This window comes from Harpia harpyja, chromosome 10 (genome assembly GCF_026419915.1).
Source record: "Harpia harpyja isolate bHarHar1 chromosome 10, bHarHar1 primary haplotype, whole genome shotgun sequence".
NCBI lineage: Eukaryota > Metazoa > Chordata > Aves > Accipitriformes > Accipitridae > Harpia > Harpia harpyja.
Window position 1 is genome coordinate 36,831,750 of NC_068949.1, and position 22,658 is coordinate 36,854,407.

The 22,658-nt window shown below is 38.0% G+C and overlaps 1 protein-coding gene across 4 annotated transcripts in view; it reads right to left on the reverse strand.

Moving 5' to 3' along the window:
* NRAP (nebulin related anchoring protein) overlaps positions 1-22,658 on the reverse strand; it is a 53,262-nt gene that overhangs the window by 2,038 nt on the left and 28,566 nt on the right. For 3 of the 4 annotated variants that reach the window (XM_052798446.1, XM_052798448.1, XM_052798445.1), the window contains 19 exons: positions 22,073-22,177; positions 21,486-21,593; positions 20,534-20,845; positions 19,372-19,476; positions 17,128-17,226; positions 15,184-15,288; positions 14,683-14,790; positions 13,792-13,905; positions 12,142-12,339; positions 10,192-10,296; positions 9,048-9,146; positions 8,273-8,377; positions 7,807-7,914; positions 5,829-6,140; positions 3,738-3,842; positions 2,882-2,980; positions 2,661-2,765; positions 1,039-1,146; positions 57-368 (listed from right to left, as the gene is read on the reverse strand). In XM_052798446.1, coding sequence (XP_052654406.1) covers positions 57-368; positions 1,039-1,146; positions 2,661-2,765; positions 2,882-2,980; positions 3,738-3,842; positions 5,829-6,140; positions 7,807-7,914; positions 8,273-8,377; positions 9,048-9,146; positions 10,192-10,296; positions 12,142-12,339; positions 13,792-13,905; positions 14,683-14,790; positions 15,184-15,288; positions 17,128-17,226; positions 19,372-19,476; positions 20,534-20,845; positions 21,486-21,593; positions 22,073-22,177 — 2,712 coding nt within the window. The remainder of the gene's footprint in view (positions 1-56; positions 369-1,038; positions 1,147-2,660; positions 2,766-2,881; positions 2,981-3,737; positions 3,843-5,828; positions 6,141-7,806; positions 7,915-8,272; positions 8,378-9,047; positions 9,147-10,191; positions 10,297-12,141; positions 12,340-13,791; positions 13,906-14,682; positions 14,791-15,183; positions 15,289-17,127; positions 17,227-19,371; positions 19,477-20,533; positions 20,846-21,485; positions 21,594-22,072; positions 22,178-22,658) is intronic. The other variant, XM_052798447.1, reaches the window with a different exon arrangement.

Genomic DNA, 22,658 nt, shown 5'->3' on the forward strand with positions numbered 1-22,658 from the left:
ATTGCCACAGGCAGCTCCTAGCACTTGGAAGGACAGTGTTGCTCAGCTATACTTACATCACTCTGCAGCTTGTAGGCCTGCTTTGCATGCTTCACATTCAGCTGCTCAGGATCACAAGTGTATTGGTGCAAAGGCTGCCTGTAGTTAACACTGCTTGCAAGCTGCTGGCTTCTCTTAGCATGAAGGAATCCTGGCTGGTTGATGTGACTCTGGAACTGTGCCCTGTTTTGGGCATATCCACTCCTGTATTGGTTGTCACTCTGGAGTTTCCCCACTCTGAGGACATGCCTGATTTTGGGATCATCATTTGCACTGAGGAATCCAATCTGCTGGCCTCTCTCTCTCAGGAAGGCTTCTCTGTATTTGTACTGCAGGAAGTGCAGCAGAAAATCTCACTTTCACATTCAGATTACCTTCAAATTCTGTTATGAAATAACTTACCCTCCCCTAGCTACCATTCATGCTTCCTGTAGTACCCAAAGACCAAGGGTTTGTTTGATATCAAACTACATCTCCTAATCTAACAAGACACTTCAGAAGAATGCTCTTTGTTCTAATTTTTAAAGGAGTAGAAAGATTTAGGGACCCCAAATTACTGATCTTTCAAAAGCAATCAGAGGTCCTTTTATTGTTGCACTCGGGTGCACCCAATACACAGCTCAAGCAATGAAGTTCCTCCATCTTCAGTTTTCTTGCCAACTGTGGTCTTCTGTGTTCAAAGGTGACCCACTTTATTCTAGACCATGCTTTAACTATTCATAGCCTAGTACCTATTTTATTTAACTACATCATAATATGCCTCCTTCCCAAGAATAACTCTTTGAAGAGAAACAGAGCAGCCTGGTATTGGACATTATTAATGGTAGCCTTTAGTTGGAAATCTTTGCACTTAACTCACATTTGGTTACACTGGGTCACCAATTTTCCAAACCAGAGCCAGAACAAGGTTCAGAGTTATGTCAGAATTCACCCATTTTTACAGGGTGGGGGTGGCATGGGAAGAGGGTTGGGAAGTGTGTGAAACAGAACAATTCTTACATCACTAGCAATCTCTCTTGAAGCCTTTGCTGTCTGGAATGGGATGGCGTCAATCCTAAAATCATAGCCAGATGCCCTTGTCTGTTCCCAAGATGTTTTATACAATTTCTGTGTTGAAAAGAAAAGAACAAAACAGTCATTTCCCCCTGCAGTTTCTTAAATGCAGTCCCATAACTGCAATAATAAATGTTTTATCCTACTGGGCTTATTTGTATCACGAGTCATCAGTACCATCTCCAAGGTTTTGATCCAGTTCTATAGCACTTCAACTTCTTTTCCATTCACCATAATGATAAAATGCCTCATCTGAAAAGTGCCACCAGGGTTTCCTTTTGTACTTGAATGTGGTTGGTTTTGATGTGATTTAATTTCTATTAGAAACTGTGAGGCATCAGTCACATCAATATTGCATTGATATTGCCCTTATTCTCTCTTTTGATGCATCCACTTGCAGTGTCTTGGGTTTCGTGGCATCATAATTTCAATACCAGTTATTTCAAGCTTTTCAAATGATCCCTGTCTCTATCCCCAGCCACATGTGGCTTCATTAACTCATATGGAATAACAGCCGGTTCTAACATATTTAATGTGACTTTGAGGATGTGAAATACATTTACATCCTGAAGAGAAAATGCTCTAGATTTAGTACTTCTTCCATTAGTAGCTTTCTTAAAATAGCTTCTAGTCTGCAGGTCCGGCTGCACAGCCATGGTATCTTAGCTGACACTTTTGGCTTGTCCCTTTCTGATTTTATTCATTTGCTTTCTGTAATTCTTTGATTCATCCTTTCTGGGGTTTGTGACCATATGAAAACAAGCACAAAATCCACTTCACATTTTAAAAGATATTCTTCTGTTTCACTGGTGAATTTAGTGCTAGGTCGTGCTAAATTTGAAGGTAAACTGAGATGCCAGAAATCCTGCAAGACAGCCTGGGTAGAAGCAACGCAAGCATTACTGTACACCCTGCCAACAGGTCTAGGGCTGACCTTTGCCTTTTTACCTTCTCCTCTATCGCTTCAAAGAATGTAAATCCTACTTGTTTCTTTCACCTACAGAGCACCTATCACCAAACAAGGAACTCAAAGCTTCTTACAAAGGTCCCTCTGACCCTACAGTTAAAGACAACAGCTAATTTAATCGGGGAACAGTAGATTAGGAATAGACTGAGTGCCTCTGTCTGGGATAATATGGAAACAAAATCCCTTTAAACCTGATTCAGTTGCATCCAGGTTGATGACAACTGTGCCTAAGGGCACACAGCTCAACACAGTGTTGCAGCTTCATGACAGTAGATAGTCAAGGAAAGAGGATTCTCCCTCCTTCCCCACCCAAACATAAGTAAAAGATTTAAATTTGTAACTAACCATACCTATACTAAAGGACTGAAATCCTTAATAATAGCTTCCTGACTTATAAAGCAGAACCAATTCTCAAAAGAAAAATCAACAGACTTTTCCTGATCCCTCCAGCCCAAACCTAGCAACATGTTGGCTGTCCACAGCCTCTGGCTTTTTTAGTTTTGGTCAGGCTCAGAGAACCTGGCTTCTACATATGTATGAAAGTTTTTAATTCCCAAGCAAGTTTACCAAGTCAACTCCCCAGAGTAAAAGGCTTACTTACATCGCTGATGTGAAGTGCATTCTGGCGGGCTCGGATAAAGTCCGGATGATCAGGAGGCAGGGTGTACCTGTGCCTGGCTTCTGAGCCTCCAGCCTTGTATAATCTCTGTGGAGTCAAAAGTCATTGAATGCATCTGATACTGGAAGCAATGTCGAGATCAATTCTTTTATGCATTGTAGTACAACAAAAGTTAAGATTACTTATAGTAAAATGAAACCTACGTCACTGCACTGGAGATAGCTGGTTTTAGCATGAATCAAATCTGGAGAGTCAACCACGGCAGTGAACTTCAAACTTTCTGGCTTCTGGCGGTATTTTATCTAAGAGGGGGAGGAGGCAACAAAAACAAACAACGGAAAAAAAACACTGGACATTTCTGTTAATGATATGTCACAATTCCAAGTGTGTGATAACTGGAATAAAACATAAAAGCCACCTTCCTGAAGCCACAGTATTAAAAACATAATGTTCTGCTTTAGTCTCAGTTGCTCTTTCAGCTAAGGAATGGGGATGCCGCTGTATGATTGCTGTGGTGCCCAGGCACCAAACTTCTTTTTTCGTTTGTGTGCAAGAAGGACTTCCCACTGAAAATTCACATGCAAAAAGCTTTTGAGGCACCAAACTTCTTTTTTCGTTCGTGTGCAAGGACTTCCCACTGAAAATTCACATGCAAAAAGCTTTTGAACACTACACTTTTGACAGCTCATAATTTTTCTCCATTAATGCATGATACTGAGCAGGCAAATGCCCCTTCAGTGTGGTTGTCAATGCTGTATCTTTCTATATCACTTCCATAACCACCTGCTTAGAATTTCATAATGGAGTTTACTGCATTTATTTATTGCTACATGTCTTGTTTATACTCTTGTGTTTCATTTGGAATGGAAAATATTCAGCAGGTGTCACACAGTGGACTTGCATCTCCCGTACTGCTTCTTGGTAACTTACACCTTGTATAAACAGGCTCCCACATCAAAAGGAAATGATAAGCTACATTCGTAAGTGTCATGTAACGAGGAGCCTTGATGGTAAACAATTCCTACAGACGTGCTATCCCATGAAAGATTTATCAGTTACCTCGCTGATGAGCTCTCCAGCCTTCTTTACACTTTCTATCTGCGGAGATCTCAGAGCCATCCAACCAACTCCTTTCATGAAGTTCAGGTCTGATTTATAGCGATGCTGTTAAAAATGAAAATCATTAGCTATCAGTTTTGTATCCACAGCTATTAAGGTTTTTTAAAAAGACTCCCTGATTCATATTAACATTTTGAGGTTTTTCATTTGCCATGCACATATCACATCGTAAAGCCAAACTGTTTGCATTTGTTCATTCCACTAGGAATTAAATAATGTATCATATGCAAGTTACAAGAGAAGGCCCCGTGAGTGAATTAGTATGACTCAAAGCAGTAAGTAATAACCTGTTTGTACTGGGCGTAAAAGAACCCCTTTTGAAATAATTTTCTGAGGTGAGTTCAAGTCAGGAATACTAATTATTTTATCTGGTGCATGCTTCCTCATTAACCCCATTTCTAGGACTACACATTACTCTTTACTCACATTAAAGGCTTGCTCTACCTCCTAATCCAGTTAAGAAAACAAGGCAGACCCAATAAAAAGTGAAAGCCAGTAAAGTACCCACAATCCCAACAATTCTGACTTCTCCTTCAGAGTGACAGTGGGTCACTGTGTGACTTCAATCCAACCACCCATTTTCTCAGGGGTTTTTTTTTTCCCTTGTATGCAAAAGGACATAACAGCCAGCTAGCTCAAGCGTGTTGTACTTTACTAGATAGTGAGGGTATCAGACAAAACCACCTTCATTTCTCTGGATTCCTAACCTGTGGGGTCTAAAGGCAGGGAGCCAAATGCTGAGGTTCTTATTCATCTTCTGTCCTGTCCCTTTGTAGGCAAGCTCTGAAGTACATGCTGTTAGGGTCTAAGGACTAAGACCCTAGAAATGCCACTTTCCTATCACATGAGCCACCATCACACATCAGCAAATAGTAGAAAATCCTGCCTTCCTGGATCTAACTACCCGTATGCCAATCTGTTAGCTATTACAGGAGAAGGTAGGAATGGGAGTTGGAAGGGCAAAGAACTGCATCTAGCAACAGCTTCTATACCATCTCAAGAATATCCCCAAAAAGTTCTGGCAATGAATAGTACATTTGGGATACTGGATAGCAAGTACACCGAGTAAGAAAGAAGGATACAAGCTCTCTGGTGCTTTGATTGCCACTCTGACTTTCGTAGCTGGAATATCTGTTAATATCTGCTCATCAGATCTGAATAAATCCAACAAATATCCCATCACTTTGTCTCGCAATGAAATCCTGAGCTCAGTAAATGATCAGCTCTCTAAAGACCTATAAAGAGTTAGCATAACTTTCTGAACAAACTTTTTCACTTCCCTGCTGAAGGAGTCATTCTCTTTTCTTACAAAACAAAAAACACCTTAACAGAGCTTCCTGCTACAGAGCAGCTAATGACACTGGACCCTAAGCTGTCAAAATACAGCTGCCTGCATCCATGCAGCTTTATGCATGCACTCAACATCTGCATCTGTTTGAAAGCACATGCAGACAATGGCTTGTCCCTGGACAAAGGTACAGGCTAAGGCAAAGTGAGCATGGACGTGGCCCATGCTGAGATTCCATCATTTCTGTCATCAAAGTTTGTCTGAACTTACATTTGCATAAGTAATTTCTGCAAACACATCTGGGGAACTGGTTATTTGATATGACCATTTCTGTTTGCAAAATGACCTTCTAACATATCCCAAATCAACCTCTGAGCGTATCCTAAATCAGGCTCTGAGCGTTTAACCTTCTGCTCAAAGAATTCTGCATGTAGAGTAGTGGCTGTCAAACCACTGATTGGCTGTGATCCAAATAGCTGAGAGATGATTGTGTATATCCCTTGGCTCTAGAATGAGTAACATGGACCACAGTGATTTTATGTCAGGTTCACAACACGAGAACCTCTGTGTTCCGTATATTCCATATGTGAGGAGCAATCACATATCTTGCTGTTACACATACATAAGCTTACAAACAGTCTTTCTAAAAACACTGCCCAACATCAATATACAATTCATGCCAGTCACGCAAAGCTTTGGTATTGCTAAATTCAATTTGCTGTTAACAGAAGGAAAGTCTTTACCTCACTCTGTAGCATGTGGGCTCTTTTGGCCCACTTCATCTTCATGTCTTCCGGGAGCGCTGTAAATTCATGGAGTCTCTTCCTGTAATCTTGATCACTCGCTAAGGCCTGGGCTTTCCTGGCATGGACAAGATTCACCATGTCCATGGGCAGATGGTACTGAGACCAGACTTCTTGGGATCCCTTCTTATACTCCTGTTCACTCTGTAATTTGGCAGCATGCAAGCAATGCAGCAACCTGGTGTCATCCAGAACACTTCTAGCACCAATGTGCTTTCCTCTCTCCATCACGAAGTTGTGTTTATATTGGTACTAAAAATAGAAAAGGGTAAAAGTGAAAAAGTGCCAAACTTAGACTGGCTACTCTAGCTAACTAACTTAGGGTAAGTCACTAAAACATCTATGCTGTCCGTAAGAACAGCCAAGGTATGCAGCACTAGAAAGTAATTGTTTGAATCTCTCATTGCTCTCAAATTTAAATACTGCAGTAGTTGCAACATTAAAGTTAAGCACATCTCAATACATTCTCTGAATATGCCCAAAGCATTGATCATGTTTAACCTCATATCATGTACTTTTATTATCTCTCATAGAATTTTATTCCCATCACTAGGAATAAGAACATAAGAGAAACAAACAAAAGACAGAGGAAAAAAAATCTATACAAAAGAGAAACATCATGCACTCTGTAGCCTTCAGATTTGCAAATGCCACCCAGCTATTTTAAAGAGTAAATTCAGTTTTCCTGGATCAATAGCTATGTTGAGAAGCCTAAGATGGTGGTCTGAGCACAAGAATAAGCATGAGCAACCCCTCATTCTTATCTTAGCTGGGACTATGACTCTCCCTATCATCTTGCATTTATCCTCTCTGTGAAATAGTGATGATGATGATAATGATTATTTATACAGCATCAACAGAGTGCTTGGAACTTTAAAGGGAAGGCCTGGGCCCTGAAGAGTTCATAATGTAGTTGAAATGGGATAATAACACTTATCTACCACACAAGAGAGTTGTGGGGATTAAATTACAGTAGCTAATGTTTATAAAGTGCTTCCAAGATGAAGGGCCAAATTCAGATCTGTTGTAAGTGGATGTAATTCTGTTATGGACTTGTACCCTTTAGAGCAGATCTGAAGCTGTAACCAAAAGCACTCTGCAAAATATGTTTAAGTATACATCATAAATTACAGCTAGAAATAGTTGCTTCATAAAACAAATACAGATGAAATATATTCATATTTTATCACATTAGAGATAAAATATGCAACTAAATACTGCACAAAATGAAGACTTTTTTTGCTAAATTTAGCTTGATTGTCAGTGTTTCCTAGAATTTATTAAATTTCTTGTGAGGAAGGGATGAACTTAGGCTTTCTGAGAAATGGATACCACCATGTCTGAGTGTTTTGCAAACAGCAATCCAAATGAGACAATATTTTTAAGGGTGAGAAGATTTGTTTCCTCTGTTTCAGAAATTAAGGGGACACATATTTATAGGAGTATCCACTGATTTTCACTTCTTAACCAGACAGGCAGTTTCTGATTTTCAGAGATTCAAAGAACGCTCAGCTGCTTCTGACTTCATTTCAATTCAGGAGCACTAAGCACTTCCAAATGTCAGCTCAAAGCAGGGTGGACAGAATTAGTGGGCACTTTATAATATGAGGAGCTGAAAGCCTGCAAAGGAGCAGAATCCCTCTGATTTGTCTGTCTGCAAATACTTTAATTCAGCTATTTCCCACTGGAAGATGTTTAACCGAGCTTGGTTCCCGATTAGCAGCGATTCTTCCTCTTCTTTTTTTTTTTTTTTTTTTAATTCACACAAAGAAACTCATTCATAAGTAATATATTCTGTCTCACACTTGTCTCACATGGTTATGGAGTTGCTTTAATTCAGTACAATCTGCTTTAGACATTGTTTTACATGAAGTTAACAGAAATTAGGCAAGAAGGAAGGTTGAATCATTCAACTCACATCACTGGCAATTTCTCTGGAGGCCCTGGCAGTCTGGAACGGGAGTGCTTCCGTTGTCAGCTTGTAGCCTTGAGCACGTAGATTATGCCAAGATTCTCTGTATTTTGCCTAAAGTAGGAAAGGCACATGTAGATTGCTGTTTCACTTTTAAATGCACAAAGGAACAAACAAAGGAACCCTCTTTCATTTGTTATTCTGCGTTACAGTCTTATTCTTCATAATCAAAGGATTTTTTTAAATTATCTTTGGGAAATCCTACTAACTCAGACAAAATATGTCTCGTTCTTTATGTAGATATAATTTACTCACAACCTTATATATGCTAATGGAGACAAATATCATTATAATCAAATCAGGGAAAGCATAATTAGAATAGACCTAAAAAGTCTTCTACTTATCCATCTTCCTTGCCACTGCACAATTCATCCTCCATCCCAAGTGTAAGAAATACAGAACAAATTCTTACATCACTGAGGTTGGCTGCATTTATTCTTGCCCGTGTAAACTCAGGCAGACCCACTGTTGGTGTATAGTGATGCTGACTGTCCTCTCCCGCTGCTTTATACAGGCGCTAAGAAAGAGATCAAAAAGACAACTGCAATTAATTTTCTGTATTGTTTCAATAACAGCAGTACTAAGTTGTTTATGATTTTGACAACTATAGTCAGCCAGCACAAAAACCAGCTAAGAATATACCATTGCAATTGCAATTGCATGGGGTTTTTTTCTGGGCACAAAAAACTTTTACATTAATTTTTATACATATATCATGATGCCAACCCACTACATTCTTAGCCTTGCATTGTTATGTTCTCAGCAGGCCAAAAGTAGACCTAAGAACATTAAGGGCATCATAAATCCGTGTTAAACAAAAGGGTAGGCATTTCTGGTAGACTGGCCATATTTTCTAGCTTGGATTTCTCCTCATGTTATTATAGGTGATTTTGATAATTTGCCTGTGGGTTTTGTCTTGTTTTTTCAAAAATTAGAAAAGCAATTCTTTTTTTAGGAACCCTCTAAAGTGGACCATACTACGCAAATGGTTGAATTGAACGTGGTATTAGATGTTTGGAAATAATGAAATGTGATCTAGCTGTGAAAAAACACAAATGAGTGATGCTTGCTTTCTTTTTGATGCATTTTTTTTTTTTCAGAAAAGGGTTGTCTCTTTCCCACTCCTCCATCCCTCGCTTGCTGCATTTTGAAAAGCATATTTTCTGATTCACGTTAGGAGAGCCTACCTCATTAGCAATCATATTGCTGAATTTTGCATGAAGGAGGCCAGGAGAGTCTGTCACCAATGTGTACTTGAAGGAATGTGGCTGCTGACGATATTTACTCTGAGTTCACACACAAAGAAAAATGAACAGAATAACTAAATTGTCTTGTCAGATGAGGGACTTTTTCCAATACCAGTGGTATAGTATCGTTTCTTGTGCCTAAAATTCTACTTTGCAAAGGGTACGTGTCTATTAACAATTAGACTAATTTACCTTTTGCTACTCTGAATTTGGTGCATTCAAGTCTCAAAGAGGAAATGAAAAGTAAATAAGGAATAAGGTGTTAAAAAAAAAAACCAAGGTGCTGCTATGCTGAATACAGTAATAAGGTTATTTCACTCCTTGGTGTCATTAACCCTGGCTAGTGGAATTATAGTAAAGGCAATCCAATCCAGAGGGAAGATGCTGCACAAACACACTGAACTTTTCTGTGAGAAAAATGAGGTTCCACCTAGCCTGTAGTCCTATGTCAGAATTGTGAACAAAATAACTGCAAGATCACTGCAAGCAGGGATCTGTTCAACACAACTAGGAAAAGGACTTTTATTTTTTTTAATTTCACATCTATGTGACTATGGGCAATAGATTCAAGATTTGAAAATGGTAGAGACTATAAGAAGAGAACACGGCAGAGGAAATAAAAATCCAGTTACAGAGGGGAAAAAAAATAGCACACAAAAGCAGCAAGTGAAAAACAGACTAAGACTGTAAAGCAGGAGCAGAGCTGAGGACAGTATAATATATTGGGCACTCCACAGGTCAGTCTAACTTTGGAGAAACAGTACAAGGTATGTATTAGAGAGAGACACAGCCCTTATTTTTAGTTGAAAAAGCCCATTTTAATTCTAAAATAAATAACATAAAATAATAACCTCCTGGGTCTGAAACACAGGAGAAAAGATTTGCAAAAACAGTTAGCAAAGTCTGCAAAACCTTGAACTCCATCAGGTTCACCCATCTGCAGTTAGGACACGAATGGAATGATCAAATGCAAGGGGAGGGAGCCTAGCATTATCCAGTGAGTCACTTTGCCAGCCCAGTTTAATAGAAAGACATCTGGCAAACTCTTGTTTGTAGTGGAGAAATCAAAACCCTCTTTTGTTACCTCGCTGATGAGTTCAGAAGCTTTCTTCTTTCCTTCAATCTCTAGGGCCTCTGAAGTAATACATCCAACTCCTCGCATAAAGTTTATGTCAGACCGGTATAAATTCTAAGGAAAACCAAGCAGAAGTAATTACAAGTTTGCATTTGAGATGCCCTATATTTATTCATCCAAAAACACACAATAATGGTATTCAAATAAATCCATTAAAATTAGTATCTACCACAGATAGTTCATATACATTACCCTGCGTTCTTGTGTTTATATATGTGTCCGTGTGCATACAGCCCTGACAGATCTACAGTACAGATGAAAGATTCTGAGGAGTTCTAAGTCTCATGAACACTGAATGATACTTGGACTTCTAACTTCCACTTGTAACCTTGAAAAAACTTTTCCTAGATACATGAATTTTCTTCATATACATAAATCACAGCTAGATATTATTTATTTATAAATATATATAAAATAAGACCAGTTTATAAAAGTGTATAAAAATATTTTTAAATAAATGCTGGTAACTTTTTAATAAGTGAAATTGCAGACAAAATAGCCTTGGTTTTCAACAGTTCTGAATGTCATAATGTAAGTAGGCAATACTAAGGAAAAATAGCACTAAGCCACTGTACAGACTTTGTTAAAATATTTTCTAGACCACCAAACCGAGCAGTGACTCATTGTAAGTATTACTTTTTCAAAAGTTACCAGTAGGTTACTGGTAGATATATTCTGACAAATATTATTTCATTTGATGATGAGAAGGGTGAGAAGGAGGAGGATCATCTTATTTTCTGCTTCAAAAGAGCTATAAAGACCAAACAACTAGTTTGATCCACTACAAACAGATTGGCCTACTTGATGGATATGTGGAAACTGCTACTGCTTACTGAGGGAAGAACTAGCTTTAGTTAATAAGGCGTTTTGGTTCAGCCAACCACTTATAATGGAAATGGACTATGCCTTCATTTTATTCAGCTGCCTAGGAGAACAGAACTAGCTCCTCTTCCATCCAGGTCTGCCCAGTGCTAATCTCTAGACTCAAAGGCATCATGGTGCTGCGTACAGGAAATATCCTTTGTGAGTCAGAAGGTCTGAGAGGACAACACTAGCTCTTGTCAGCTCTTAGCACTAGCTGGTAAGAGAGTAAACTCTGCACCCTGAGATGTGTTGCTGCCAATCAGCATTTCACTCCCGAGAGAGGCATGGATGGAAACCTGCCTCAGAATCTCTGATTACATGTGTTTTCACCTGAGTTGTGGGCAGCACAACTGGCAGGTGATGTTTACACTTGTTTGAGCACAGTCCGCCATCTTTAAGACTGTTGGCTGAAAGTGTTAAACTGATATAAAGTAGCATTTGGGGGCCAGACTTGTTTTTAAGATACAGCCCCTCCTGAGGTCTCCAGAGGCAATGTAATCTATTAAAAGCCCTTTGCTACCCTTGAATTTGTAAGGCATTATCCGGTTAATTTTCCTCAAGATTACGTAGAGAGCTAAACTCATCCTTAGAATTTCAGTGCTTATGTCTTGGGCCAGAGTTTGTAAGTCTCTTACAAATCAGATTTTTAACAATAGGCACCATTCTTGTGGAAGTACACACGAATTTCACCTAGATGCAAACCAACTCAAATACCAGTTGGTAAACAGTTTGCATAGTTAGCAAGATCTTAGAAAGAGTATTTCACCAACAGTGCAATCATCCTCACTTGCAAGCACTTCTCTGCCCAATCATCAAAGACTACTGTACTTTATCTCTCAGTATAGTGTGATCACACATGTTGTACAACTGCCCAATAAGATAAATGTCTCATTTCTGAATGTAATCAAGGGGGAACAGCCATTGTTGATCCCTCAGCTGCTGCTCAAATACATACTGTCAGCTGTCATGATTTGGAACAGAACTATCTTGCATGAGATCCAACAGGGAAATATCGCTGGGATATTTTGCAATTACCTCACTCTGTAGTTTGTATGCATTCTTGGCACACCGCAATCTCACATCATCAGTCAAAGAAGTGTACTGGTGTAGCAGCTGTCTGTATTCTTGTTCACTGACCAAAGACTGGGCTTTCCTGGCATGTACCAAGTTTATCATATCCAGTGGCAGGTGGAAGTGAGTCTTTGTATCCTCAAAACCTTGCTTATATTTCACCTATCAGATTAAAAACAGATCACATAGATATCACAGCACAATAATTAGAATTCAGGTTTTAATCAGAAGAGACATTCTCCATATTTCTTCCATTTTCCAGTATAAATTATTCTTTTTAGAAGTAAGTAAGTTCCCTAACTTGTTTAACTATACTGTGAATGATCGATACTTATAATTAGAATATGTGGCAGCCTATTCTTCATCAAAATAGTAACCATCTACGTTATATTCAATTTAGCTGAGAGATTATTTATAATTTTTTTTTGTTAAAACTGGATACATTGCATCTATAGAATTACCAAACTGATAAATGAAATCTTAATTCAATGCATTTCTAGAAAGCACAACAAAAAGGTGAAGCTACTGCCTGAGGATAAAATGCAAACAGCCATATTTATATTAGAATTAGTACAAATCCCCACTCAAAATATTTGTTGGTCCCATTGATTTGGCCAGTTTCATTTCATATTTTTAAATGTCTTTTTTAGTGGCAGGGGTTTTTTCACTTCTTGTCTCTGTCCAGGAAAAGAAAGGTGTAGAAATCTTCAAAGAACATTTTTCACATGACATTTCCCTATCAGATTATGCAAATTTGAGATGTTCAGGCTGTTCATCCAAATAATGAACATCCAGAGTTATTGATGATCACCAAACTGACTTAGAGTAACCTGACAGATGGATTAATTCTTCAGACATTTATTGTTACCTGTATGTCTAAGCATACCATCACACAAGAAAGAATCCCAGTACAAGCCCAGCACTCACTGAAATCTATGAACACTCTCCCATCTATATCCACAATCCAGCTCACTATGGACAGTTTTGGTAAGAAGATAAACAGTTCTTAGATTATTTATGTGCTTAAAGTCAGACAAATATGTCACTGCTTTCTGGATCAAGCCACAGTGTTCAAAATGCACTGAACAGTTACAATTCTTATAGACAATGAACAAATTATGTGATTATTAGCATAACCCAAGACCAAGTGAGAACCATTCCCCAATCAGAAAAGTCCAACTTGAAATTCCATACTCATTCATCCTTTAGTCTTTCAGGAAAACAGTAAATTGAAAATAATCACTGAATAACTTTGTATCTCTACCAAATTTAATTTACTTCTGTACAAAGACCACCACTTGGTCAATTAGACCTGCCTCTGAGTGATACTTTTACAGAGTAAAATATTCTGTGCTAGGCAACACTGGTATGCAGCAGGGATTGTGCAAGAATGCAGTCTTCTTTTATTGTCAAATTAACGTTATTGTAAATAATGTAAAAGAATGGAAAGAATATCATATTATATCAAAATATCTGGAAAGTGGGACAGAAAGCCCTAAGTTTTAAATAGTAAGCTATTCAACAGCTAGTCCACAGCTAAGTGCATCTTCCATGAGGAACTACTAACTGTTAGAACCAATTCCAAAACGCCCACATCTTCTTTCTTTTACTTACATCACTCTGCAGCGATGTTGCATGGACTGAATGAGCAATATGAATATCACCATCCAGGCCACATGAGCCAACCATCTGTCCTTTCATTTTCTGAAATGCCTCCTTATACTTATGCTAAAAAGGAAATAAGAATAGGACTGAAGAGAAGTAAGTATTAGTCAGATTGTTAAAACCTGAATAAAAGGTGTTTCATATTACAGAAAGAGCGCCATGGACAATAAATTCTGTCTATACTCAATATGATAATAAATCTGAATGAACCTTTACTGCATGCTAGGAAGACCTCATCTGTGCAAACATTTTAATATTTTATTCTATTTAGAGAGAAACACACAAAAATACAGCAACAAACACTTACAAATAGCTTGGATTAGTTACCTGCTATTACACAGGTCGTGGAAGACAAGAACCTGGTGCAGGTGCTCAGAATCAACCTCTGAGGAGCCTCTCTCCATCAGCTCTCTAGCAAAGTCAGAACAACTGGTCTCCTACTCTTGAAATTAATCTGTATATCTCGACAACCTTTAAAGGACACCCAAGACAAACCCTGAAGGGTAGAACATCCTGAGCAAGATCTCTCTTCCAAAACTTGCCTAACTAACAGTGGCTGACAGCTCCTGAACAATCCCTGTGATTGCCCAGTCACTACAGCAAGTTGGTCAACTTTGATAATGGATGTTTGCTTTCGCAAACCTTCCTTTGCTTAGTTACCAATAACACTTTGTTGTTGCTGCACCACCAAAAGTACAACTAACTAGACCGAGGCCAGATGTCTCCCAGATGTAGAGTTGGCTGGACATGATGTTTCCATCAAGAGTCACTCAGCAGAGCAGAAACAGTCTGGAGTGACTGACATACCTACTGGACAATATCAGCAGTAAGTTCACTTACATCACTTATGATTTCACCCGAAGCCTTTGCTGCCTGGAAGGGAATGGCATCTAGTTTCAGTTGATAGCCACCATCTTTCATCTTTCCCCAGGACTCTTTATAGCGAATCTAGGAAACATGGAACAGGAATAAAGCAGAGTTGCTGTTCAGAGGGTTGACACTGCAGCATTATTGCTATCCTAGCAATGTTACCACATTAGTTTCATTCTATTCTGATGCAGAGGGCTAACATAAATCAAACTATCAATACACAACAGGAATAATCACATGACAAATGTCCATTAAAAAAATGTATTTGTTTGTTCATTCTTAATCTTCTAACTTAGGAGAAGTTTGATAAGAAGTTTGATTTCTCATGTTACTTCAGAAACATTTAGACCATAGTATGATCATGTACTGGGGAAAGGAAAGAAATTTAGTATGATTTCCTGTGTAGGACAAATAGCAAAGCACTATCAACTTTTTAACTTTTCTTTAAAGTATTAAACATCGTATTTATACCTCACTGATATTCATAGAATTTAATTTGGCCTGAAGGATTTCAGGAAGATCTGTCGTTGGTGTATACTGATGCTTTACACTCTCTCCATGCTCCTTGTACAGCCTCTGCAAATAGAGGTGAATTTCAGCAGCAAGTACTCACTACACATTCAATCACTAGTTCAAACAAAAACATTAACAAATAGGTTTATGGAAAGCAAAGACTACACAAAAGTGACAGCAGCATTAATAAATACAGGCAATTGTATCAGTCAGAAAGTATTCAAAAAGCTTTGGGAGTCCGATACACCTATCAGTTAGAGTATGCTAGAGAGGAACTCCTTGAAGTTTTGAGTGTATAAATCTATGTATATGAAAATTCAGATATTTCAATATTAATTTGATAAGACTTCCAACATATGTGAATAGGGAGAGGGAGAATAAACAGCATTTATTAAGGATGTGCAGCCATGAGTGGCCCACCAACACTTTGAAATTCCACAGAAATCTGGGGAGTTGAAGTTCCCCAAATGCATCTCTCCAAAGTTGTTCATTTTTAGCAGATAAATATGATGGTAATTATCTGTGCAATTAATCTGAATTTATTTCCAGAGCTAGTTGCAACGGGCTGCTTAATAGTCAGTGGCAAGAGGTTATCAAAAACTCAGAAGATGACTAATCCCATTGTAAAACAGGTGTCTATGTGGGCTACTCCTATCAATCCTCGGATCAATCCTATCTGGGATAGTTGTCCCAGAACTAGCTAACTTTTGGATGTCTGCAGACAGATAAGAGGAGTTCTATGCAGTTAACTGGAACTTCCCCTACAATGGCTACGCAGAGTTCACCTCTTTCACATTATTTTCCTTTCCTAGCTTAGTTTCTTCTTACATTGACACCGTAATTTTCAGATGAGTACAGACAGCTACCACTGGTTTTGGCCTTAGATATGACCCATGTCTTGACCACCCGACTTGCCTTTCCCAGGCTATTATTTCAGTGTGAGTGTTTGAGACCCTCTAGATTACAATGAACCTCTCCATTTCACCCGGCTGCAACTTTCTTTAGCAAGTAGGCCCACTTGTATTGCAGCTCCATAAGAGGAAAATTAATGAGAACTCCATGTGTGAAGAAGTAGAGCAGCAGACAGATTTTGACTGTGGCTCAGTGGAACAAAATGATTTATATTTATCCTGCCTGAGATGTAAGCATTTTGGATCTTATTAATTAAACCAAAGGCATAGACACTATAAGTATTACAATAGCATGTGTTTTACACAAAGTCTTTCATCTTCTTCTTCACTTTAAAAATATCTATTTTCACAATAAAACATCCTCTTATGTTTGAAACTTGTCTTTTTTGAGTGACTTTTGCTTATTATTCACTTCTGTATTATCCCAGTTAAGTCTACAATATTTTTAAATCGCTCTTCTATTAAAAATAAACATGTTTAAACACCAAACAGCCTCAATTCTTCCCTTTAAGGTTTCCCCTCCTGGATTTCTCTCTCAGCAGGATGACAGCTTGAAATAATTTATTTTTTCTTCCTTGTCATGCTGCCTTACATTTTGTTTCCAAAGAATATGCAGAAACTGAAATTTGAAAGATCTGTTTGAAAAGGGGAAAGAACCCCAAATGTGTTCTTCCTCAATGAATATCAAAAAGCCAAAAGTCTCTAAAGGTCAAAGGTCAGCCTTACTCCTAAATTTTACTTCTGAAAAAAAAATTGGACATGAAACTCCTTTTTACATGAAACTCCCATTCACTTCAGTGGGATCTCTATGACTTCCCATTCCAAGTTAGAAACATGCTCTTTGTGAGATGCACCACACCAGAACACAGAAGTTTCATGGTTCCCAATGATAATCTCAGAGAAAGAAAAAGAGAGAAAGCCAGTGCTTCAATCAGGTCGTTCAAAGAGGATACCACTCTTATAATCATAATGTATATACATTATAACTTACATCCACAGCCTGGTTATAACTAATTCTAGCCTGGATCATCTCAGGAGTGTCTTTAATACTGGTAAACTTCAAAGCATATGGGTGCTGACGGTACTTCTTCTGTTGAGCAGAAAAAGATCAAAGCTGTGAATTTTGTGCTGCTCTTTCATGCTATTTGAAAGAGAAAAATCATAGGTTGCTGGAGATTAGAGTGAATTTGTGAACATAATTATTATTCCTCTTTCCTCATCTTTATGTCCTAGGTACTTTCAGATTAATATTTGTTTCGATTTAACAATAACCTTTTGCCGATTAATATTAAAGTATTTCTCCCTAAATATAAGGAAAACATTTCAAAATCAGATTCTGCCTACCTAAATACTCCGGAACTCAGGATTTTAAAATCTTTTTCGGACTACTTCAAATACTGTATGACTGATTATATTTTTTATTTATAGTTTCTTTAAGCAAGAAATTACATACAATTGTAGTGTGTTAATAATGGCAACCATTTAACTTATTGTTTCAGGGTTTAGGTTTCCTCCTAACATCTCTAGGAAATCTGTGCAGCCATTAACACTGTGCCTAATTGTTATGGTATGTCTTCTAGATAATGATATTGATTCTTCTTGCTTGAAAGGACCCATAGTAGCTTCTCAGAGATCTTGTTATATTTACATGATTAAAATGAAAGCTGTTTGATGGCAAAATGACACTTTTTCCATATGGCCAGGTCAATAAAACCTTCCCTTCCTCCATGAGTTGTCCTATACCCATCAATACTCTTATCTCTTCTCCAAATAGTACATAGCAAATTTTCCCAATGCCCGTAATGAACTCCCAATTCAATAAGCATGTCCATGACTCTTCTGGAAATTGTTTATATCTCAGTGTTCAAGTCTAAAGGCAGGTCATTCTCCTTTAAATTGAGCTGTGATCCACAGCAGTTTATTTGAGCCAACATCTTGACTGTGGACTCAAAACATCAATGTAAAACACATTAACTCTTTTAAGGTATTACAAGCTTTTAAGCAATGTTTTGGTTTCAGAAAGAAATCCCTTAAAAATGAGCAATCTTAACTGGGGACAAAAAGTGGTTTACGCTTTGTCCTGATCAGCTGTACAGACCAGTAAGAGTTGACCAGAACATCTCTACGTAAAAATCCTAGAAAATATATTCTGGCAATTGCTTTTTAGCAGTATTACAAGGGCAAGTCATTGTGTGTATATAAGAAGGGAGGAGGCTCATAGCCACCTAAAATTATTAAGTACTCACAAAAAGGTTGAGATTAACAACCTAGTAGGTCAAATTTCTACTCGGCAGTTTTCACTACTATAATATCAAAATGGTATACCTATACAGATTCACAGGTACTATTCCAGCAGCATTGCTGTACTAGCTGTTATGAAGCTACCTTGCTTTACACTAGTTGAGGATCTAGTTTATTGTGTCTAAAAAAACCATCCTTCTTCACTGTAGATGCTTACACAGGAAAAAAATAGTGTTAGCAATCAAGCAGATGTGAAAGGATGACCATATTTTTCTGAGACACTACACCAGTGGTTTTGCTGTCATTGAGTGAATGGACAGATGATTCCTGCATCACCAGTGATTATCTAAAAAAATCACAGGATTCAGTCTCCTGCTGCAGCAGATTTGGCCAGTAGGACTTCCTCTGAAATAACAGAAACAGAATACTATGAACCTTTTAACCATTTCCACCAGAACCTCCTTTGAAGGCCTCATTCAAAGCATTCTGGAGTTCACTTTTTCCTGTAAGTGATATTGCTTATAGAGAGAAATAAGGATGAAAACTACTTGGGCCAGTAGACAGCTACAGACAGAGATATCTATATGAATTTCAATAGCTAACGTGAATATATATGAAAAAGGAGCAAGAAGGAACGTGTATCTGTTACAGAAGAAGGTTCTGGGTCCAATGACTGCATCTTTTCATCATCTCTCCTGTTTCGCTTCATTAAAAAGGTAGGTTAGTGGGTAGCAATTGAGCACTGTTTGATTGCCATTATTATTCATAACATCATTTGTCACCTACTTTGTTTTTGCAAAGGCTATATGGACTCCTACTGGTGTGTGTTTGGTATCTGGTTTCCCTCTAATTACCAGTCCTATCCCTGGTTTTGAGGGCTTTCATGTGGTATGCCTTTTTCTTTCCCCTTTGAGTGGAAATTATTTTAATTTTATACAGACATTTTGCACGCATTATGCAGCAAATTCTGTTACATGCTGTCATGAAATCTCACCTCACTAATGAGTTCTCCTGCCTTCTTAGCCTGCTCCACATTTAATGACCCAGTGGCTATCCATCCAACTCCTTTCATCCAGTTCAAATCTGCTCTGTATCGGTTCTGACAAAGAAAAAAAAAAGTCCTATTGTTGGTGTTCATACACTTAAAATGCCATTAAAGGATTCAGACATCTCAGGAACAACAAGCAAGTCAAATTAGTGCCCGCTTTTGTTTTATTCACTATGGCACAGTTGCAAGGAAAGCAAAAAAATTACAGAATGAAATAGAAGTATCAAGACTCACCAGCACTTGTGCAATATGCTTTGCAAGGTAATTTTTAGAAATGGTCTACACCTTACTGTCATTTGTAATTTTTATTCTAACAAGGCAAAAACTTCAGTTTTATTGTATATAGTGCACTGTTTAAAACATCATTAATGATTTGCAATGATAAGAAAATTATATTTAGCATTTCCCAACCCCTATCCTTTTGTTATACTGGAGGGAAAGCATTTTGTTTTGTTTTGTCCATGTGTCTTTAGGGAGGAAGAGTACAGGAATACTTCTCACTTTCCTCACAAATCTTTCCTACCAACAGTCTACTGAATTCCAAAAGCTTATGCAAGCACTACAGCTGGGTTTCTCAAAGAAGCCAGAAGGGTTTCAGCAGCTATACCTCAACAAGACCTGTGCACATATCTATCTTAGTCTCCTTGAAAAGTTCTGACTTAAAACCTCAGAATGGAAAGTCTAACTGATAGTAACCATTTACAGTATCAGATAGTTCAGTTCATCTGATGGTTACAGCTGAGCGTGTGGTCTCCATATGCAATTTTATCACCATAAATTATTTAACCTCCCTGCACATTAGGTAAAAAAAAATATATACATCATATATGAATCCTAGTGTTTTATTAACATTTGAAGTAGGCTTTGAATAAGCCATGCTCATAAACAGGATTATAACTCTCCTCAAACACTGCACATCTTAAACATATCTCTTGAGCAAATAAGTGGTTAATATTTACTGTTTTAATATCAACTGTTTAATAGATGAAAAATTAGCTGTATAAATATGTCATGACATTAAAAGCATAAACATCTGAAGAAACTCAGCCCTAAGTGTCTGAAGGGGTTGAGTGAAAGGGTATTGAAATATATTAAGCTCTGGACTTACATCACTTTGCAATCCATAGGCCCACTTGGCCCATGCTACTTTCATGTCAGTAGGCAGGGCTGTGTAGTGATGGAGAGCTGTCTTGTATCCTCTGTCTGTGGCCAAATTCTGAGCGTTTTTGGCATGGACAAGGTTAACCATATCCATGGAGACCTGGAACTGGTTCTTTGTGTCCTCAAATGCCTTCCTGTACTCCAGATCACTCTGCAACTTTGACATTTGAAGGGAATGAGCCATCTGCGAATCTTCCTCCACAGCCTTTACTCCAATCAGCTTACCCTTCATCTTCTCATAACCTTCCTTATATTTAATCTGTGAAGAAAAAAATAGACCGTGAGTAAATGATCTAGGCTGCCAAACTGACAGCTCTGCTAGTAGTAAAGCAATGGTCTATCAGTATTGTGACATGGTTGGTCCTCAATACAAGCAAGTAAGAAGTCCGTTTGCAAAAGAGAAATTGAATGCCTTAGAAATTAGTGTTTATAAAGAATAAACCCTTTCTCAATAATAATATGTTCACAAAAATTGTTCACAAAAATCTGTAAGAAATCTTCTCTTTCTGGTTCTCTATAGGAAAAACAACATTCTGTAAGCACTGAGGTCAGAAGGTTCTTTCAGGAATTTTCTGGCCACGCATAGATGTACTAAGTTATGATGTTTCACAGGAGATTTTCACTTCATTTTGAGTTCTAAAATTCACCCTCTGGTCAAAATAAGAATAGGGAAAACACAGTCAGCATGTGGAGAAAAACTCTGAATTGCTCAGAGCAAACCTTCTGACTAACTACAGAATACCAGTCACCCAGACAACTTCTCCATTGCTCCTTAGCACGAATTGAGTGAGGATGGCTCAGGGCACTGAGACATATGTGACACATCCCCAACACTCTGGTAGCAACCTGGACTGTCACCTGTCCTAAGAATAAAGAAGGCTGACGGAGTCCATACTCACATCACTTGCCAGATCCCTCTTTGCCTTAGCTGTCAAGAATGACAAAGCATCCAGACGAAGAACAAATCCTTTTTCCTTCTGCTTCTCCCAGCAACTCTTGTAGAGTTTCTAAAGAGATGACAATAACACAGTCTCTTTATTACTATCAGTATATTCTATTTGTTCTATAGTCACAGTGAAAGCTCTCAGGTAATGTCAGACGAGCGTACACTCCATGCCCAGCAACCATATGTCTAAGGATCAGATCCTGGTGTCTTCATTTACATGCTGTAACTGTGGATATTGTGGATACTGTAACCCCATTATCTCATTGGTTCCAGTGAAACTGCTGATGTGCCACTCATCTGGAAGCATGTGGAAAATACACAGCTTCAAACTCTGAAAGTGACAAGGCTTCAGAACAGCAGATGTGACTAGTATTTAATGAAGGGCAATGAATTAAATTTAGATATAAATTTTTTTACATCTAAAACATATGGACCTTTTCAGAGAAAGAACCTAACTTTTACCTACAGAAAAAACATTTCAACAGCAGCTGTAACTATTCACAGGAGTGAGGCAATCCAAACCTCTGGCTTACACAGTACCTCACTGATATTGGCAGCGTTTGCTTTGGCCAGTATGAAGACAGGATCATCTTTGCTGATGGTGTACTGATGAAGAAACTGCTCTTTTCCTGACCTGTAGGCAACCTGTACACAGAAAGCAAAGCATGGTTAACAAGCAGTAGTCTGTGTTTAATGTTGAAGGAATACTGATTAAAAGACCCCCAATATTCAAGGATTTTTTACAGTTAATTTATTTGGTGAGTAAGTCTTTAGCATCATGACTTTTTTTGTCAAATATGAATTTAAAAGCTGACCCACAGAGTCAGGTTGACCAAATTACTCATGGTTAAATTTCAGGGAAGTGGTGAAACAACATACATATCAGGATACTTTAATCCTTTTTCCTAAAGTTAGGTACTTAACTGGCTATAAAGCTGACAGTAATTCATACTCTGTACAAAATGTATGCAAGAATATATTTCATCCAATACTAAACTGCAGCTACTTTCTAGGTGGAATGAAAGTCTTTAATAGGACAGAGAAATAGTGAATTTTAGGCATGACATGAAGAACACTAAGCAATTGAATCTGAAGAGAAAATTTGTGACCTAAATGTAATTGCTGA